The 21790-nt window shown below is 39.9% G+C and overlaps 1 protein-coding gene across 1 annotated transcript; it reads right to left on the bottom strand.

The window, feature by feature from the left end:
* Positions 1 to 19741: 19741 nt before the first annotated feature.
* Positions 19742 to 20641, bottom strand: LOC310748527 (vomeronasal type-2 receptor 26-like; the record flags this gene model as incomplete). The annotated part of the gene is made up of 1 exon (XM_083584358.1): positions 19742 to 20641. The coding sequence occupies one exon, from the start codon at positions 20639 to 20641 to the stop codon at positions 19742 to 19744; it is 900 nt and encodes a 299-aa protein (XP_083440484.1).
* Positions 20642 to 21790: the final 1149 nt, after the last annotated feature.

Raw genomic sequence — 21790 nt, 5'->3', positions numbered from 1 at the left:
TCTGTCATTCATCTGATCTTGCTCCCTCCCTTCCTCCATGGTTTTCTACCTGAAAAAGGCTGCCGTCAGCCAGCAAAGAGGAAGGAAGGAGGGAAGGAAGGAAGGGGGCAAATGCTGGCTGTTCAGATATCTGAATCTGCAGAGTGTATAGAGAAGTTTGGACATAATTCTTTACATTCGAATCAGTGAATTTACACAGAGCGCAGGCAGATAATGGGAACTGTTTGTAGTCTTTTTCAAAGAAATCAAGGAAACATGAATTCAAAGAGGCAGTCAACTATAGAAACATAAGACACCACACACACACACAAACAAACAAACAAACACAAAGTGCAGTTTTATAGAAGGAAACAATTCCTTACAAAGGGTCTTCAATCAGTACTGGGGAAGGTTGCTCATTGAATGTAATTTCAGGGAAAATGTAATGGATAAAAGATGTCATTCCACCAATGAGGAGATCACCTGGCTTATACCACTCATTTGGAACACGCACAGGTTTCTTTCTGGTGCAGCTAATGCTATGCACTTTGCACACCATGTTTGGAAGCAAAAGAAGAAAAATCACCATCCTGATGGCAAGCTTCCATCCACACATGAAATCTCCCACGTCTCTCAGTTTACCATAATATTACTGCTATTGACCTGATCTGAGCAAGATGGTTTGAGTGGCAGCTGGCTCTGCCAACACTCTACTCAAAGGGACATCTACCCCCCCCCCTTATCCTTAACCGCAACAATATCACAAAAGCATACATCGAATGACAATAAAGATACAACAATTTGAAACTTCAGCACTACAACGAAAGAGGGAAACAGATCAAATCACAGATTCCTGCCTCTCCCTAGTTCTTAATCTTAGCTGTCTATGGAACACTGGGGTGCTTATAATCAATTCAGACTTTCAAGTTAATTTTTTCTTCCTACTACCTTCTGTGAAGCCACTGGGGCTTTGGTCACTTGAACTAATTATAATGATTTTGATAATGCAAGGAAGGTAATAAATTGTGCAGTGTTTTAGCCTGCTGAAAATATGTTTGCTTCAACACTGCTGAAGCAAACATTTTTTCTACATCTTAGAGTTGGAAGGGAACTCAGAGTTCATCTGGTCCAAGAGGCCTGCCACAGTGGGAAACTCATGGCCACAAAACCCTGGAGAATGTTCTCAACAAATTCTTAGTAATGAGCAGAATCCAACCCTATTCTGAGCTAGAAACTCATTTGTTTTCAAAAGTTGAATCCTGAACTTATAAGAGAATTGCATTCAAAAAAAAATAATGTCCTCTTTATGACTAGAATTTGCTGGAGGATTCTTTACCTTCTAAGCCATGGGTCACCAATGGGGTACTGGTGGGCACACCAATGTTGTTTTTGTCACAAAAGGCGACCTATCTAGAAATGCATGAACTCTGAAAGGAAGCATACAGGGAAGATAACATATTTGTAAATATCTGTTGGTGGTTGAGTTACATGTTTCTATTGTGTGCTAAGTTAAAATATATATGTAACAAAACAGAAGCCAAAACAAATTGCAGTGTAACAGAAAGTAACAGAAGAAAATCTGAATGGATGTTGGAACACATTGAGTCATGTTCTTACATCACTCCTGCAAAGTTAAGCATGTGAGAGAGACTGAGGTGTCATTTCTAACCCCTGGGTGTGAGAAATGTGTAGAAAACTGATTATTTATGCCTCAGGCAACAGGTGGAATGGAATGCCAGTAGAATATATGTTTTCATCAGCTGGAGGGTGGGCATATTTATTGTGGGCTATATGCAATCTGACCATTGAGGATGGATGCCTTTGTGGTCTGGCAGGATGATAGATGGTGTGTTGAACTCTTCTGGCAGGGTGTGTCTTGGAAGAAGGATATTGGAGAAGGTGGCTGTTGGATGACCTATCTTATTAACTGAGGAGAGAGGTAGGCAAAGCAGACAGATAACTACATGCACTCTATCAAGCTTGCACTTATACCTTGTATTAATGGACTCTCTACCACAGTCCCCAGCCATCCATTGGTTCTCCTTTTATCCATGATAAAACTATGCTGACCCATGATTTGATTATGTATGAATGGACCAACCTGTTATGTATCATTGAAATTTCACTGGAGAAGCTGGTCAAGCCAGATATGACTCAGCTCTGTTCTCCTGAGTATTCTGTGCAACTTCAGCCCAGTATTGAAGGCTTTTTGCTGTGATCCATGGAAGTTCACTTCCCATCCCTTGGAATCTGCTTTCTTTGAACAGAACTTTAGGGCCTACATCTGGTTTTGAGCAAAACAGACAAGATATGGTACATTCTGCTGTTCAGGAGCCTCCCCGACCAAGCTGTCTAAAGTTGTTTTGGTTGTTATAATTGGAGAAACCTAGAAAAGAAGTGTCAGCAATCAATGACTAGATGGTCATCTTTCCTCCCCAGAAGTCTGAGCCTTAGATTGGATCCTAAGCCAGTTCAGCTTGGACATATGACCAAGCAATGCAATACAGAGAACCATTTAAAATGGTGCATTTAGGCAAAATGTGTACTAAAATGTGACTGAGTTTTTGCACCAACAAAAAAAACACCACTCACAGATGGAGAAATGGAAAGATGAACATAAATTTAGGAAAGTAAGACCTTTAAATCCCCCCAGCATTGATGGATTGGCCCATCTCTAGCTAACTGCCCTCTTGATTCTTGCTCATCTAATCTTATTAAATCTTGCTGCAGGGAGTGGCTGGGTGGGTCCTGAAGACAATAGTTTTGTGTGTAACCTGCTCCCACTCCTTGACGCCTCAAGGACTTTTGATACAATTGGCCATGTTATTCCTCTCAATCAGCACTATGAAATTGGGACTGAGAACAACATATTGCAAAGGCTCTGCTCCTATATATTGGGCCATTTTCAGAGATTAACATCAAGATGCTACTGCCCAGAATCAGGACATTTCTCCCATGGTCTTCTACAGTGGTCTACACATGTTATTTAACATCTATATTAAGAAACTTCTCCCCCCCCCACACCATGTGCCAGTCAATACATTACAATATCTTGTGGGGTTATCACCTTCCAAGTTTAGAAGGGTGATAGTTCATGAGTCTCAAAATTCTGGAACAATCATAAACCATTTCTGCATTAGTTTCTTGAGATGTGTGCATTGCATTGTATGGCCCTTTAGGGGAGTTCGTTCTGAAATAGTCGGCTGGTAATCTTTTTTCATTTTTTGTGTGCTTTTTATTATATCATAATAAATACCTGTAAACCACTTTGACATTTATTCTGAAATTGAGATATACACTTAATTTTATAAAGAAATAAAGAAATTCCCCATGTTCTCTAGATCCTGGCATGGTGCTGAGATCCTCTCACTGTTCCCCAAATACAGTAAGAAATACAGAACATGAGGTGTCGTATGGGCTGAAGTACATAGAAGCCTCTAGCACTGAAAATGGGATTAGAAGAAAAATGCTATTATCTTTCTAAAGATGTGGTATATAAGAAAATTATTCATTTTAATTAGAAACAACAACTTATAGTGTGGAAAGATGTTAGAGTATGTTCGTCACTAAAATGTCCTGTTCCTGATACTGATCATAAGAGGAGGGAAAATGAATTGTACTATTGACATTTCTATCCAAAGCATTTTCCCATTTCCTCATTTATTATTAAATTGGAGTCATTGTTGGTCATCCTAAATTTCCCTGCTCTTATTTCTGCCATTGTGCAGCAGTAGAATGGATCAAATTAGAAAGTCCTACTACATCAGAAAGCAGTTCTTCCTGAAAATTTGAGTGGTCTGATAATGGACAGATGGCCTTTGGTGGTAGTAGACACCCCTTCATTACAAGTTTTTTAAGCAGAAGATGGATACCCAGCTTTTGTAGCAGTACATTTTGTAGCAGTGCATTTTGCATATCTTCAGGGGAGATGGAGTTGATGACCTTTTAGGTAGTTACCAAATGGTTGATTCTATGATCTGCCAAATATGTTTGCTTCAGCAGTTTTGCTACTGATTTATAATGGCATCCAAAAACATAACAAAAGTTATTTCCCCCTCTATAATCAATTATAGTGGAAGACAGAAGTGCCTGGCGTGCTCTGGTCCATGGGGACACGAAGAGTTGGACACGACTAAACGACTAAACAACAACATAATTATCAAAATCACTATAATCAGTTCAGCTGCTCAAAGCTCCAGTAGATTTCCAAAATAGAATAAGAAAACAAAATACTAAAAGCAAATCTGAAATGGTTATAAGTAAAACCCTTGTTCCATTAACAGCTAAGTTGTGGGGGGGAGAGGTAGGTCTCTGTCATTTTTGTCATTCTGCCCTCTCTCTGTGTAGAGGAAAATTCAAGATTCTGTTTTCAATTAGAATTCAATATACACTTTTAAACAGTTGAGTTTAATGATAAGGTGGAAACGTGTCCATTTGAGAAGTACATTCCCAGATTCTGCTACCACCCAAGCTATCTTTCAACCAGGAGTCTCCTTGTGTGGAGAGAAGTTTGCCATCAGGATGTTGGTGCTTCTGATACTGCTACTTCCAAACATGGTGTGCTATGTGCACACCATTAAGTGCACCAGAAATAATCCTGAAGATGTTCCACATGAGTGGCACCATTCGGCTGATCTCCTCATTGGTGGGATCCTGTCTCACATCTCAAATCCAGTGCTCTCCAACATTTTCTTCAACCAACACCCTTCTCATGCCCTTATCAAGTACCCAGTGTAAGCAAAAACTTTTTTCCCTTTTAGTTTTTTTTTAAATATTTATATGAATCACTAAGTACTACTTTAATTTGGGGGAAATAATGAAAGTAAACTTTTTAAAGAAATATCAAAACATGAGAAAATGATGTGCTCAATCAATTGCAATTGGGCTGTGGTTCGTCTGGCAATTGGATATTTGGAAATATTAATGTAAAGTAAAGGTACATAAAGGTTTTCTAAACCATGTGATTAGGAAATCTTTATATGAAGTATGGGATCGGAATAAAAACCTCCTGGAAAGAAAGACACCATGGTGGATATCACCAATTGAGGTGCTCACAACAAAAAAAGTAAACATGGAAGGGGAAAGAGTAACATATGAGGATATTACTAGGAAAACAGACCAAGGGATAAAGCTCAAACCATATGACCAAATTGAAAAGATGTTAACAGGGTGGCTGCAATACCACCAGATCAGTGACTTATTAAAGGAAGATAAAAAGAGAAATGGGTTCGAAGATAAAAAATCAAAATTCCAAATCGAGTTAATAGACTGTAAAGATAAAATTTTATCAAGAATGTATAGTTTATTGCTAGAATGGTATACAAAAGACAAAGAAGTAAAGGAATCAATGATAAAATGGGGAATTGATATTAGGCATAACATTGAATTGGATGCATGGAAAAGATTATGGAAGGAGGGTTTGAGATTTACAGGATGCATGGCTTTAAAGGAAAACTTGCTAAAAATGATGTATAGATGGCATTTGACGCCAGTAAAATTAGCTAAAATGTATAGGAAAAAAGAAAGAAAATGTTGGAAATGTAAAAAGGCAGATGGCGACTATTTCCATATGTGGTGGACCTGCGATAAGGTAAAAAAAAATTGGGAATCAATTTATAATGAACATGAACTCAAAAAAATATTTAGATATACTTTCCCCAAAAGACCGGAAGCGTGTCTATTAGGCTTAATAGGAACAAAAATTAAAATAGAAGATCAAAATTTGTTCATGTATGCTACAGCTGCTGCGAGGACCCTTCTGGCCCAAAGATGGAAAGTACAAGATATACCAACTATTCAGGAGTGGCAGGCGAAGTTGACAGAATATGCAGAACTTGCCAAACTGTCAGGGAGGATCCGGGACCAGGGAGATCAAAGATACCAAAATAACTGGAGTAAATTTATTGAATATTTAAAGAAGAATTGTAAAGAGGTCAAGACACTAGCAGGACTGACATAATACCTCCAATGTATAATAGTACTAATATGAGAATGATGTGTGTGATGGAAAGAGGATAAATATACCAGTTGTGGGGAGGGAGGGAGGTCGCGACTCGGCAGAGTCAAAGGGAATGTATGGTGCTATTACAATTTGTTGGAAAAGAATATGTAAGGAAAACAATAAAAATTCACTTGGGAAAAAAAAAGGAAATATTAATGTCCTATGATTGAATAGCTCTCTACCTGGCTATAGCATAGGTGCTGTGTCTGCCCATATTTTCACCCATCCAAACATATTCATCCTATATAGTTCTTTAATTCAGGGGTGGACCCATTTAGCACTCAGCCAAATTTCATGCACATGACAAGGAGGAGGAACATATGACATTGTCTTATACTGAGACAGACTAATGGTCCATCTATCCCAGTATTTTCTGCACTGCATACAATGAGTGGTAGTGGCTCTCCAGGGTTTCAGACAAAGGGCACTCCCATCCCAACTTGGAAATGCCAAGGGTTGAATCTGGGACCTTCTGCATGCAAAGTGGATGCTGTACCACTGGCCTTCGTCCGGTGAGGCAAGGTGAGGTGTCCACCTGAGGTGGCAGGATCCACAGGGTTGGCAGATCTGCCCTCCAAGGGATGCATTGCCTGGTTCTGCTGCTGCTGCCACAGTGGTAGAGACAGATGGGATATGTTCCTTGGAGGCTGCATTTGCCACCTCTTTCACAATCCCCCCCTTGAAGCTGCCACCAAAACAGCCTCTTGGTGAATAGGAAGTGCTGCTGGTCTCTACCCACACTTGTTCCCACATTCACTCCCACCTTCTTTCCTGGCTTGCCTCAGGTGCCAAAATGTATTGGGCTGGCTCTACCCTTGACCATAAAAATAGGAGAAAGGGAGGTGGGTGAAAGCAATGGCAGGGAGGGATGGACGGATGGAAGTGAGTGGTAGAGAGAGGAAACAGGATGGCAGAAGGAAATGGTGCATCCTGCATTATTTTGATTCTGGCCCTCCATACCCCAGGCCACCCAAAGATTACCCTTAAGGGAACACATTCCCTACTCCTGCAGTCTACTTGAAAATGGCACATTTGTTGTGATCTCCATTTTAAGGGTTGTACTATGGAACAGAAATGCTTAGATTAAAGCATTCTAGAGCAGATCAAATTATGGACAATTCGTATTGATAATAGAATTGTGCCAATTTATTCTGTGTGTGTTGTTGTTCTTTTTTAAACTATGCTCCATCAATTGATGAGACAATAAATTGCATCCAAAAATTATCAAAGTGTTTCAGCAACAGTCGTTATGCATAACTGAAACTGTTTAAGTAATGAAGAACAAACTGGACAAAAACACCAAAACTGAAATGCAGTTCCAGAAAATATTTCATCAATTCTGAATCCGTGTCTCCATAATGTATGTGTTCTGATACATTTAAAAATATGAGAGTTGAAGTCAGATCCAAACATTTACAACCTTCCTCCACTCTTTCTAGGCATGGACCATACTTTAAAGCAGGCTTAGGCAAACTCGGCCCTCCAGATGTTTTGGGACTACAACTCCCATCATCCTTGACAACTGGTCCTGTTAGCTAGGGATGATGGGAGTTGTAGTCCTAAAACATCTGGAGGGGCAAGTTTGCCTATGCCTGCTTTAAAGCTCCATGTCCGAGTGCCATTAGTTGTCGTCATCGTCATCATAGTATTTTGCTCCAGAGCATACCCTGAATCAACCTTTTCTCCAATTTAGCACTAAAAAGTGGGTGTTCATGGGGGAAGCTCTGGGGCAAAAGGAAAAAAAGAATTATTGGACATGGGGAACATGTGGAGCTATGCCTGGAAAGAGCTAGGCAAAAAGTAAGTATGGGTAAGCCCTTACCTGGTGTACTAGTCTAAAGGAACAATGCAGTGAAAGGTTATCACAGCGCATTTTCTTTCTTTAGCTAATGACTAACCTTGCTGGCTGTGCCTTCTACTTAATAAACTGCTGAATCTCTCTGGTCTAGAAAGGACCAGTACTGTTCACTGTATGATTCTGCCATGAAATAGTAAGTCACTTTATTTGCAGCATGGTGACCAAGTTCTACCAACACATCCTTGCTCTGGTTTTTGCCATTGATGAGATCAATGAAAATCCATGGATCTTGCCCAATGTCACCCTTGGCTTCCACATCTATGACAGCTATACTGATTCAAGGAAGACTTACCGCACCACTCTGGACCTCCTCTTTAAATCACATCAGTTTTTCCCTAACTACAAATGTGGCATTCAGGAAAATGTAATAGGAGTAATTGGGGGACTTAGTTCTGACACCTCTTCATGCATGGCAGACATCTTGAGTCTTTACAAGATTCCACAGGTAGGATCTGAAGATTGTTATGATCAGGCTTTCCTCTCATCGCCCCCACAATTCCTTTTTCCATTCTTTCCAGCAGAGTTTCCATGAATTATAAAGATGGAAGGGCATAATGGCAAAAAGTAAAATTAACTGAAATATGTGGAATTGCCTTTGGGTCTATCAAATAATGTGCATGAAATGGGTGGGGGTGTGAAAGAATTTTGTTTAATTCATTTACAGGCGAATTGCTTCAAATGTGATAGAAGGAGATGGGTTATCAGCTTTTGGCAATTACAACAGCATCTTCACAAAAATCCCAGAACCACAAACCCTCAAGACCACCACTTGTATAATTACTGATTTTTCACTCAGTCTATTAGAGAAATTCTCTCTCTAGGTTAAAGAGACTGCCTTATCTGCCAGTCCACTGCCACCCCCACTGTCTCTGCCCCTCTACACACACACATACAGTGGTACCTCAGGTTACAGATGCTTCAGGTTACAGATTCCGCTAACCCAGAAATAGTACCTCAGGTTAAGAACTTTACTTCAGGATGCAAACAGAAATCATGCTCTGGCGGTGCGGCAGCAGCGGGAGGCCCCATTAGCTAAAGTGGTACCTCAGGTTAAGAACAGTTTCAGGTTAAGAACAGACCTCCAGAACAAATTAAGTTTTTAACCCAAGGTACCACTGTATACCCATGATTGCATGTAATGGGCAATCACTGAATATTGCAAGTCCCATCCCATCTCAAAGACAAGGCCACACTCCATGAACCAATACAAAACATACACGTTGTCTTGAGAGTGAGTCATGTTGTACTTAAAGAGGCTAACTTCCAAAAACAGGCATTATAAATTATAACAGTTTTATAAATGTTGGGTGCTCATTAATATTATTCTTTTTATCAAAGAGTTTACCAGGCGGTTAGTGCAATCGTTGATGGAAACAATCTTTTGACCAGCCTGTTACAATTCCTGCTTCCAACTCTCTCTCTCTCAGATACATATGGCACTTAAAAAACATTTCATGTACTGTATCTTATGAAGTAGACTGTAGTACATGAGAACTTCAGGCAGCATACATTTGTTAGTCTTCAGCTGGAGTGTGTGAAAGTCACTTTGGGATCTATACTTTAAGGTTGTACCATGATGCTTACCAAAATGGGGGGGGGGAGTGTTAAACAGTACAGCAGATCCACAATTTATGCATATTTAACTTGTGTGCATTCAGCTTTACATGCTTGGCAAATTTATTTATTTTTAAGTGGGGCAGGAAAGGGGCAGGTATCCAGAGGGTTGGGAAATTTGGCAATCCCATCTGCCATTTTATCCAATAATTAGCTCCTGTTCCGACCCTAATATATCTGTTGCTGTTGTTCTTAAAGATTTCATATGGCTCATTTGAACCAGCAATGAATGCTCCAAACAAGTTCCATTCCTTTTACCGCATGGTCCCCAGTGAAGCCCTCCAGTACCAGGGAATTGTCCAGTTACTTCTACACTTCAAATGGAAATGGGTCGGGCTGTATGTGATAGATAATGAAGGTGGGGAACAATTCTTGCAGACCATGGAGCCTATGCTTTTGCAGAATGGAATATGTTCAGCATTCATAGAAAGAGCTCAGACACATGTGCACTTCTCTGATAACATAGAAGAAATGGTTACTTACATAAAGGGTATTTTTCCAACTTTCATGCTGAGCAACGCCAATGCAATTGTTATATATGGAGAAAGTGGAACTATTACATGGTTGGGAGGGATTATAGGGGGAATCAAGGTAAGTCAAATACTGTTTCCTCAAAATAAGAAGATGCTTTCTACAGCAAAAGTGTGGATTACAACAGCCCAAATTGATTTCACATTATATAGCTATCAGACAATTACTAATATGGATAGAGAAATGTTCCATGGTGCCATCTCCTTCACAATTCATTCAAAGGAAATTCAAGACTTCCAAGAATTTCTTCAGAATGTAAATCCTTCTTGGTCTGATGAAGATGGCTTTATCAAATATTTCTGGGAAAAAGCATTCGGTTGTTCATGGTCAAACTCCATTATGTCTGCATTAATCCATGGCAGATGTACTGGAGAGGAGATGCTGGAGAGCCTTCCTGCAACTTATTTTGAAATGGGCATGACCGGCCACAGCTACAGCATCTATAACGCTGTGTACGCTTTGGCACATGCGTTAAATATCATGAAATCAACCAGATCAAAACACAATAGAATGGAGGCCAGCGACATATTGTCTCCTCAAAATGTGGAGCCCTGGCAGGTAATGTTTCCTCATTTAATTGTCATTTTCTGAGTGCAGGACAGTGGCCTGTACCCAGTATCCATTATTTGACTAACAGATATTCCTTATGTGACAAAGTCTCTACAAAACATTAGTATCAAGCTCTTGTTTTCTTCATTTTCTTAAACTCCTTCCCTTCCTTGACAGACACTGACCTTCTCATTGTCCTTCTCTTTCAACCTAGCTCCACTCATTCCTGCAGGGAATCTCATTCAACAACAGTGTTGGAGATGCAATCACACTGGATGAATATGGAGAATTAGCATCCGGATTTGATATTACAAACTTGGTCACATTCCAAAATAAATCTTACATCAGAGTTAAAGTAGGGAGGCTTGATCCTCTTGGGAAAGACTTCACCATTGATAATGACAGAATTGAATGGCACAGAGGCTTGACTCAGGTAGGGAATTAACTGTGTGCGTCAATGCTGGTGATCACCACTCAAAGTGGAAGGGCAATAAAAATGAAGAAAACACAAAATGGGAGCACGAGGGATATAAGGGGGGGGGGAGAATGAATGAATGCATTACAAAATAAATAATTACAGCTGAAATTTATTGGAATACTATATTGTGATGACCGTATAGTTAAAGCCATGGTTTTCCCAGTAGTGATGTATGGAAGTGAGAGCTGGACCATAAAGAAGGCTGACCGCTGAAGAATTGATGCTTTTGAATTATGGTCTGGAGGAGACTCTTGAGAGTCCCATGGACTGCAAGAAGATCAAACGCATCCATTCTTCAGGAAATCAGCCCTGAGTGCTCCCTGGAAGGAATACCATATTGTGATGACAAATAACACAAGTGGTTTTAATAATAGGTGGAGAATGAGAATGTCATTGAAGAGAAAGCATCATTTTAAGGACAACCTTTATCTACATGTGCAGGTCTATGTTTTGAATTCAGATCTGGAGGTTCTGTTTTCTGGCCTACCATTGAAATTAGCTAAATAATCAGTCACTAGAGAAAGGACCTTATCGGTGATGGCCCCTACTTTATGGAACTACATTCCAAGGAATGTGCATTTCACCTGTGCTGCCCTTCAGAAAAGCTTTGAAAACCCCTCTGTTCCAGTTGGCTATTAATTAAGATAATTTCATATAATCATAGGATCATAAAATTGTAGAGTTGGAAGGGAACCTGAGGTCATCTAGTCCAACACCCTGCAATGCAGGAATCTTAGTAGAGCAGAGATTCCTACCACTTAATGTGTCCGACTGTACTTACAGATTTTACCTTCTGCATCACTTGCTCTCCTGTTTGCTGGTAGATAATCTGATATAAGATAATGGAAGATTAATTCCACAAACCTTATTTAACCCTAAACCATCCCTATATATTTGGGCAGGTGCCACCCCTATCAGTATGTAATGACAAGTGCCATCATGGTTATGGGAAGAAGAGAGAGGAGGGTAAGAAATTTTGCTGCTATTCTTGTGCTCCATGTCCAGCTGGGATGGTCTCAAATGAGAAGGGTAAGACATGCAATGTTATAATACACCAAACTACAGTGGAACCTCGGGTTACGTACCATCCCCCTTATGAACACTTCGGGCAACGAGCTCCGCTAACCCGGAAGTAGATGCTCCTGGTAGTGAACTTTGCCCCGGGATGCGAGCGGAAGTTGGCACAGTGGCAGCAAGAGGCCCCATTAGCAAAGCACACCTCAGGTTAAGAGCGGTTTCATTTTAAGAATGGACCGCCGGAACGAATTAAGTTTGTAACCAGAGATACCAGTGTATCTGTATTTGTTGAAGTAAAAAGTGAGGAGCCCTTTTATAATGCTATTGCCTTTTACTTTGTGCATATTTTTTAACATTCACAAAATGTTTTGTGTTGTTTTTTTTTATAATTATCAAATTAAGCATAGTCCTCATTTTTATATAGATACCTTTCCATTGGCTGTTTACTTATAATTGCTTTAAATTATTTTAAGGACAATGTTTTTAGAAGAATGAATAATGCCTAGTGCCAAGTTCCCAGATAACTGCAATATTAGAGCTCTGAAAGTCAGACTGGATGCCCATGAATTATATAATGCCCCAGAAATAAAACACCAGGAGATGGCAGACTGAAATAACACAAAGCTATCAGCAGTTTGATTTGGACAGAGGTCAAAATGACTAACACCTTTGTTGACTCCTAAGATTTTGAAATACAGCTAGAATGGTTGTCTCATTTCACTGAACAGAACTTCTTATTTTAAGAAAAACTTTTTTGAACATCAGGAGAAAACCACATTTCAATCCAGATGTGATACATGACATTTCTGTTTGATGCACTTTGGGCAGAAGAATTTTAAACATTTCATGGGTAAAAACACAAGGTGGGCTTCTGGAAGGCAGTTCTTAAGCTTGAACAATGAACAATGCCTTACATTCCTTTTCAGATGAAGAAACTTGTGTCAGTTGTCCAGCAGACCAATATCCAAACAAAGGCCAGGATCAATGCATTCCTAAGATTCCAAACTTCCTGGCATTTGATGACACTTTAGCCATTCTTTCAACTTTCTTTGCACTTTTGTTATCTCTGATCACAGTTCTGGTGCTGGGAATCTTCATTAAGCACCAGGACACAGCCATAGTCAAAGCTAACAACAGAAGCCTCACCTATATTCTCCTCATCTCCCTCCTCTTCTGTTTCCTCTGCACCTTGATGTTCATTGGAAAGCCTAATGAGGTGACTTGCCTTCTCCGACAAACTGCTTTTGGTATAATATTCTGTGTGTCCATCTCCAGCATCTTGGCCAAAACAGTATCTGTGGTTTTAGCATTCATGGCCACCAAACCAGGATCTAGGATGCGGAAATGGATAGGGAAACAATTGGCTTTTTCCATAATTCTATCCTGCTCCCATATTCAAGTAGGGATTTGTGCTCTTTGGTTGGCAACTTCCCCTCCATTTCCAGATTTAGATTCACACACAATGCTTGATCAAATTGTACTCTTATGTAATGAAGGGTCAGTCACCATGTTCTGCTGTGTCTTAAGCTACATGGGTTTCCTGGCCATTGTCAGCTTCACTGTAGCCTTCCTAGCCAGAAAATTACCTGACAGTTTTAATGAAGCCAAATTCATCACCTTCAGTATGTTGGTGTTTTGCAGTGTTTGGCTCTCCTTTATTCCAACTTACTTGAGCACACGAGGGAAATACATGGTAGCTGTGGAGATCTTCTCCATCTTGACTTCCAGTGCTGGGTTACTGAGTTGCATCTTTTTTCCAAAATGCTACATTATTGTGGTGAGGCCTGAGTTGAACAATAAAGGACATCTGATACGAAAAAAGATATAAATGAGAGAATATTTTGTTGCATCCTATGTAAGAATAAGTTGCGCCAATTTAATGTTTTGTTCTGTGAAAAGCTTGCTGTTTGTTTTAATTGAAATAGATTGTGGGAGAAATTTCAAATTGCCAATACTGACTGCAGACTTCTGCTATTGATCCAAGAACTATACTGCAACAAAGAAATAAGGCTCTGATTAAGTTTAAATGGTTGTATTAATGCTGCTTTTAAAATGCCTTAAAGATTGCATTCTGGTTCCCACTCTTTTATATTAATGATTTTGTGTCATATTTAGCCAATGCAAACTCCCCTTCTCATGTAATGAGGAGCAAAAAGACCTCAATATCTATATATGCTGATGATTTATTGCTCCTCCCTCATTTCCAATTAGGACTCTTGGAGGTGTTCAACACATACTGTAAACAGGAAAGCCTATCTATAAATTACTCTAAGACCAAGATTGTGATTTTTGGCATACAGAGTCCTAGGACGTGGGTGGTGCTGTGGTCTAAACCACTGAGCCTCTTGGGCTTGCCGATCAGAAGGTCAGCAGTTTGAATTCCCATGGCAGGGTGAGTTCCTGTTGCTCTATCCCAGCTCCTGCTAACCTAGCAGTTTGAAAGCATACTAGTGCAAGTAGATAAATAGGTACCGCTGTGGTGGGAAGGTAAACAGCTTCCGTCATTGCTGGGGCAATCAGAATAAGGTCCACTATTTGATTGCTGATTCAGGACCTTAAACTGTTTTATATAAGTGACTTTTTTTTTTCTGTGTACATCCCAATGTTCTTTTGTTGCTGTGAATGATAGCTGATGCAAATAAAGTTTCATTTATTCAGCTTCTGTCATGGTGTTCCATTGCTCAAGAAGCAGTTTAGAAATGCTGGCCACATGACCCGGAAAGCTGTATGTGGACAAACACCAGCTTCCTCGGCCTGAAAATGAGATGAGTGCCGCACCCATAGTTGCTTAACTATCCAGGGGTCCTTTGCCTTTATCTTTACCAGATGTATGGCAACACTTTGTAGATTTTTTAAAAAGCTCAACAATCATGGCCCCCCAAAAAACTTTGCCCAAAAAAGCGCTACAACTTTTGTGTCTGGATTTTATCTTTTTGAAATATGGCAATCCTAGTATAGTTGCTGCTTGGATCAGCAGGTTATAGAACAAACTTACTTATTTACGTACCTGGGTGAATGCATTAATGAGCCCCTCTCTTGGAAGTGTCATATGGAGGCATTGTTGAAGTTCTATTAAAATCAGAGAGGGCAGCTGTTTGAACCTGCCCTCAAGGTATTTGGTAGCAAAGTGCTTACTCAAATGCTCTAGATGGAGTTGAAATATGGGGCTATGATTCGAACGCCATTAAAAAATGTTGTGGGGATTTGGAGGCATTCACATGAAGGAAGCACACGAGGAAGGGCCTCAGATGATGGACACAGAGTGCTGCTGAAGAAAGAAAAATCTTACACATTTTTGTGTAGATGAAGCAGATATTGAATTGATCTTTTCCTCATAATGTAGCCTGGTTTTTAATTTCCTTAGTAGCGGTTGGATTAGCTCTCTTCGGGTATCACGATACAGCGAACAGTATAGAAGAACATGCCTGATAGATCCAATCTTAACAGAGTTGCATGGGCATAATCTCCGTTCCGCTTAGATGTTGTGACATTTGCCCTGTAATAGTGCTGAAGGGAGAACAGAAAAATGGACTCTGGAAAATGCCCAATGATGTTAAGGGTTGTCCAGTGCACTTAAGTAATTTTTGGGTGTGATCTTTGAGGTTCATGTAAGGATTTATTAATTTTAGAGGATCGGTTAAGAATCTTGTCTTCAAAGATTATTTGAATATGTGATATGTACCAATCCCATCATGCTGCTTACATACAATAATTAATTAAATGAATGAGCGGAAACTGACAATTTCCCATGGGCAATAATTTGATATTTTGTGAGACTTGCATTGAACATCCCAATATTTTTATATGTTTATTTATTTATTAAATGTTTTGTCTACCATGTTTTAATTTAAAAAATAAATGTGGTTTAGAACAATTCTAATAAAATTCAAGAACAACACAAAAAAATAAAACAAATTACCAAACAACATATATTTTCTTAACTGCCTGCATAAACCTGGGAACAGAGAAAAGTATTTAACAAACATTTTAAAGTTTGGTCCCTCTGAATCACTATTGCAAGAGTATTCCACAGGAGTGGGCGAATTACACTAAAGGCTATGAGATGCCACTTTCAACTCAATACCTTCAAGGGAAAACTGCTTATTCCGTTCTTCTTTTCTGCTATAAAATTTAAGTTACGGCAAATTCCCATTCCACTCCCAGGTCTGGCCACTTAGTGACTTAATAAGTTGTACTGTAATATAATGAAGGGTCATTCACCATGTTTTGTTCTATTTTAGGGTTATATTTTAGCTTCACTGTGGCCTTCCCAACCAGGAAGTTGCCAGAGCTTTTTAATGACAAGAAGTATATCAACTTCGGCATACTTGTCTTTTGCATTGTTTGACTCTCCTTTGTTCAAACTTATTTCAGCAGAAAAGGAAAATACATAATTAGGGAAGAAACATGGTTTGGGCAGCAATTAATTTTCAGAAGCTTTTTCAGAGGATGTTCAGAGGATATAATTGTAGAAATGTTTGCCTTCCCTATAATTATCAGAATAACTGTTATCAATTCACCTCCAGGAGGCTGTTGGGAGTGGGGGGGAATCAAGAAGCAAGTCTGAAACAATATGTACCCCAGTGTTCTTTAGTCATCTAAGATCAGGGAGGGAAGAGAGGTGGGCTCTGTCCTTTTGATCAGTTTGGCTCTTTCATTATCAAACATCAAAGGGTAGCTCTCAGTTCCCATTCAATGAATGCTTTTGTAATGCTGTTGTGGTCAAAGACAAAGCAGAGAATTATTTCCTTCAGGAGACAGCATCAGCTGCCTCCAAAGCCATATAGTTCAAATGCACAGGTGTTTCCCAGCAGAATATACAGTTCACAAATGCCTGAGAGATCAGCCAGGCCAGATGCAGACCTCAGAGAGGAACATATGGAACAGCCTGAGAGCCACTTCTGACACCACGTTTCATCCAATCAGGCTTCATGCAATTGGGATGTGAAAAAGATGCACCATGGAGACCAGAAGTAGAGGGAGCTTTCTCATCAACATGTTGCTGCTGCTCCCAAACATGGTTTGCAATGTGGACTGTGTTAAGTGTTCCACAACTGATTCTGTACATGTTCCGCATGCGTGGCACGACCCTGGTGATCTTGCCCTCGGTGGGATAGTATCTCATATTGATTATGTATTTCCCAACTTTTTGTTCAACATGCACCCTTCTCAGGAGTCGATTAAACTCCCCTTGTAAGAAATTCTATCTCTGCACAACGTTCTTAAATTTAGTTATAACAATTCTGTATGTTTTTAAGATGAATTGAAAAATACTTGGGCAAAGTAGCAGTAACACTCTTCACTTTGGAAATGTAGAGGGGGGGTTTTAGTCAGGAGAGTCATTTTGTTAAAACAGTTTGGAGTCATAAAGCCCTTCTTGATATACAGTGGTAACTCTTCAGGTTACATACGCTTCAGGTTACAGACTCCGCTAACTCAGAAATAGTGCTTCAGGTTAAGAACTTTGCTTTAGGATGAGAACAGAAATCGTGCTCCAGCGGCGCGGTGGCAGCAGGAGGCCCCATTAGCTAAAGTGGTGCTTCAGGTTAAGAACAGTTTCAGGTTAAGTACGAACCTCCGGAACGAATTAAGTACTTAACCCAAGGTACCACTGTACTTCACATCACCCACAGACTTACCTGCAGATTCTCATCCTTCTCTACATGTCAGAATATACTAGCTCTTCAAAAAGGTCCTTGGATTTGACTTATACTTTTTCTCTGTCCAAACAAATTGTGTTTTTATTTGTTGGAAGCCGCTGAGAGTGGCTGAGGTAACTTTTGCTCTGTCCAAGGTATTTTTCTGTTTTGGGTTTCCATGCTGCTGGATAAACCTCCCTGTTTCTACTACTGTGCAGTATTATTGATTTTATAAATTGATTAAATCCTTCATCTTTACATTTTCTAAAAGTCAATAGATACACCGAGTGGAATATCAATTTAGCATTATTTTCTTGTAAGATAATTTCTGAGTAACATTAGTGTGTCAATTAAACAGTTAATCAAGAGCCAACAAAGTATATCAATTAGCATGGAAGACTATGACTGGTGAGATCTGAGTACAAATCTCTATTCAGAGATCAATCACCATATTTCATAGCCTGCACCCAATGGGTTGCCCTGAACATGAAGCTGGGGTGGAGGGGAGAGTACAATGCAGGAGGCATTAAAAAAAATATAGCAAAGCCATAAGATGGGTGCCAAGCTCTGGAAAGCAAGATTGAAACAGATTGCTTTCATTGTCTTCTGGGCAGCCCAGAAGCCCCATACACACTGCCAACAATCTCATATCACAATCCAGCAAAAGGCAGTCACAACACACTATCCTCCTTTCCATTAGAATTGAGTTTCCTGATTGTGCTTCTTCCTTATCTAAGCAGTCAAAGACTGATATAAAATGATCAGGTGTCCTCTTTAATTCTCTCATGAAATATCAAGTCACTTTATTTGCAGCGTGGTGACCAAGTTCTACCAGCACATCCTGGCCTTGGTGTTTGCGATTGATGAGATCAACGATAATCCCAAGATCTTGCCCAATATCACATCTTGGGTTCCGCATCATGCAGCAGCAGCACAGCAGCAGCAGGAAACCCCATTAGCTAAAGTTGTGCTTCAGGTTAAGAACAGTTTCAGGTTAAAAACAGACCTCCAGAACAAATTAAGTTCTTAACCCGAGCCTGAGCCTATGATGGAGGGGATCACAGCATAATCATCCCATGAAGGTCTTGCTTCTCACATAGCTGCAACCTTAGATTCAAACTAACCTAATCCATGCCTCTGATCCTCTCTCGAGCTTCATTTGTTTTAAAGACTGCTGCCTTCACCAAGATTCAACTTTCCCCCTAGGTCTCATCATGCACAAACTTCCATTCTCAACTCCGCTCTAAAGCTCCACTTTAAAACACTCCTTTGTCTTCCAAACTAACTTTGAGTTGAGAAAGGGCCCCCTCCCATTTGCCCTCCTTTTGACTTTCTTAATGGCCCATTACAGTGGAACCTCGGGTTGCAGACGTAATCCATGAAGAAGGCACGTCCGCAACCTGCAGCGTTAGCATCCTGAAGCACCGCGTCTGCACAGGTGCTGGTGCAATTTGGCGCTTCTGCGCATGCGTGAGCAGTGAAACACAGAAATAACTCATTCCGGTACTTCCAGGTTTCCTGCAGTCCAGAACCTGAAAACACGTAATCTGAAGCAGCCGTAACATGAGGTATGACTGTACTTCTCTTCATAAAAGCGTGAAAAAAGAGTGAAACTCAGGGCTGAGTTGGGATCTACCCATTCTTCAGAAGTATAAACAAAATGTACGTTTTCTGGCACATTATAAAAAAAGATTTGTACCAAAAACTGAAAACTGACTTGATCCCATTTCATATATACAAGTCTATGGATACAATACAACAAAAGCATTGCTGCATTGAGCCCTCTCTTTATACTCAAGCAATGAAGTATTAAATCATACAAAGATTCCATTTAAAAACCAAATAGATATATTAAAATGAGTATGCCAGAGTAGCCTCTAATTTTACTTAAAAGATGAAAGAGCTTCAGGCTGGCTTCCACAAAGAAATAGAACTTAAATTAAAATAAAAAATATTGATCTCAAAACCACCACACAATAAATGCTGTAATACTTTCATTATTTCACATAGTACCAGTTTTCCTGTAGCTATTTTATGTTTTGCTGTGCAAGGAAATAAAAAAACAAATTTATTATTCATTTATTTCTCTGCATTAGCTGTTCTTTGTTGTTCAGCTCAGGCCTCAAAACAATAATGTAGCATTTAGGGAAAAAGATACAACCTAGTAACCCTGCACTGGAAGCCAAGATGGAGAAAATCTCCACAGCCACCATGTATTTTCCTCTTGTGCTCAGGTAAGTTGGAACAAAAGAGAGCCAAACACTGCAAAAGACCAACATACTGAAAGTGATGAACTTGGCTTCATTAAAACTGTCAGGTAACTTCCTGGCTAGGAAAGCTACAGTGAAGCTGACAATGGCTAGGAAGCCCATGTAGCCCAAGACACAATAAAACATGATGCTTGAGCCTTCATTACATAGCAATACAATTTCTTCAGTCCCTGAGGGTGTGTCCACATCTGGGAATGGTGGAAAGGTTCCCAACCACAGAATACAAATCCCTACTTGAGTACTGGAGGAGGAGATGACTACGGAATAAGCCAAGCGTTTACCAATCCATTTCCTCATCCTGGATCCTGGTTTAGTAGCCATGAATGCCAAAACCACAGAGATGGTTTTGGCCAAGATGCTAGAAAGGGCTACAGAGAAGACAATGCCAAAAGCAGTTTGTCGGATAAGACAGGTCACCTCATTAGGCCTTCCGATGAACAGTAAGGAACAGAGGAAGCACAAGAGGAGGGAGATGAGGAGAACGTTGGTGAGGCCTCTGTTGTTGGCTTTGACTATGGCAGTGTCCCAGCATTTAATGAAGATGACAAGTACCAAAATTGTGGTCAGAGACAACAAAACCGCAAAGGAAATTAGAACAATGCCCAAAGTGTCATCTAAAGCTAGGAAGTTTGGAATCTTAGGAATGCATTGATCCCGTCCTTTGTTTGGATATTGATGATTTGGACAAGTGACACAAGTTTCCATGTCTGGGAGGGAAATGAAATTTAATTCAATGAACATTATTCTCAAGATTAAGAACTGTTTTTTCAAGAGTCCCCCTAACAAATATTCACCATGGAAACATTACAAAGCCTTTGTAACAATGTGCTTCCAAAAAAAAATGCCAAAGATCAAACCCAGAGTCTTGACCCCCTTCTCCCCCTAGTATAATAACAACTGCTATGCAGTGAAAAGAGAGAATCATTGCAGAAGTTATTCAATATCTTGGAAGCCAAAATAATGATAATTTGATTAGACTTTCTGCTGCCAAAATAGCTTTGTTCTTAAAAAACAGACCACAACTTACATTAAATCCTGGTTAATTAATTTCTGCTAATGCACAAATGTTGTGCAGTGAAAAAGATATACAATATATGAGAAGCCAAAATAATGATGTGTTGAAACTTTTTATCCTCTGCCCAGATAGTTTGTTCTTAAAGAACAGACCATGTCTGCTCTATCCTGATTGATTAGTTTCCCTTTGTTTCAAGCTATTTTATCTCACACTGCCTTGATTCTTGGGTGTATTGTGATATATGGACAAGCAGTGGTGCATTTATGCCAGAAATATGATGGCATTCAAGAACTTAAAAGTTTCTTTATAAAATATCAGAAAAATGTCCACTATTTGATTGCTGACTCAGGACCCTAAACTGTGTTTTATATAATTGACTTTTTATTTTGTTCTGTGTAAAGGTAAAGGTAAAGGGACCCCTGACCATTAGGTCCAGTCATGGATGACTCTGGGGTTGCGGCGCTCATCTCGCTTTATTGGCTGAGGGAGCCGGCGTACAGCTTCCGGGTCATATGGCCAGCATAACTAAGCCACTTCTGGCGAACCAGACCAGTGCACGGAATCGCCGTTTACCTTCCCGCCGGAGCGGTACCTATTTATCTACTTGCACTTTGACGTGCTTTTGAACTGCTAGGTGTACCAATGTTCTTTTGTTGCTATGGCCAATGGCTGACACAAATCAAGTTTCATTCATTCATGCTGGAATGGGATGACAAAAGCAGGGATAAGGAGAGATGATGTGGTTGGATAAAAAGAGAATAACAAAAAGGGAAAAGCTATTGGGTGAATCATTTCTGGGAAGATTCATAACCAATGTGCAGAACAGTGAAAGATGTAGA

The sequence above is a fragment of the Podarcis filfolensis genome (assembly GCF_964270895.1).
Source record: "Podarcis filfolensis genome assembly, chromosome: 13".
NCBI lineage: Eukaryota > Metazoa > Chordata > Lepidosauria > Squamata > Lacertidae > Podarcis > Podarcis filfolensis.
The sequence above is the reverse complement of the archived record's forward strand: the minus strand, read 5'-3'. Positions and strand labels throughout refer to the sequence as shown.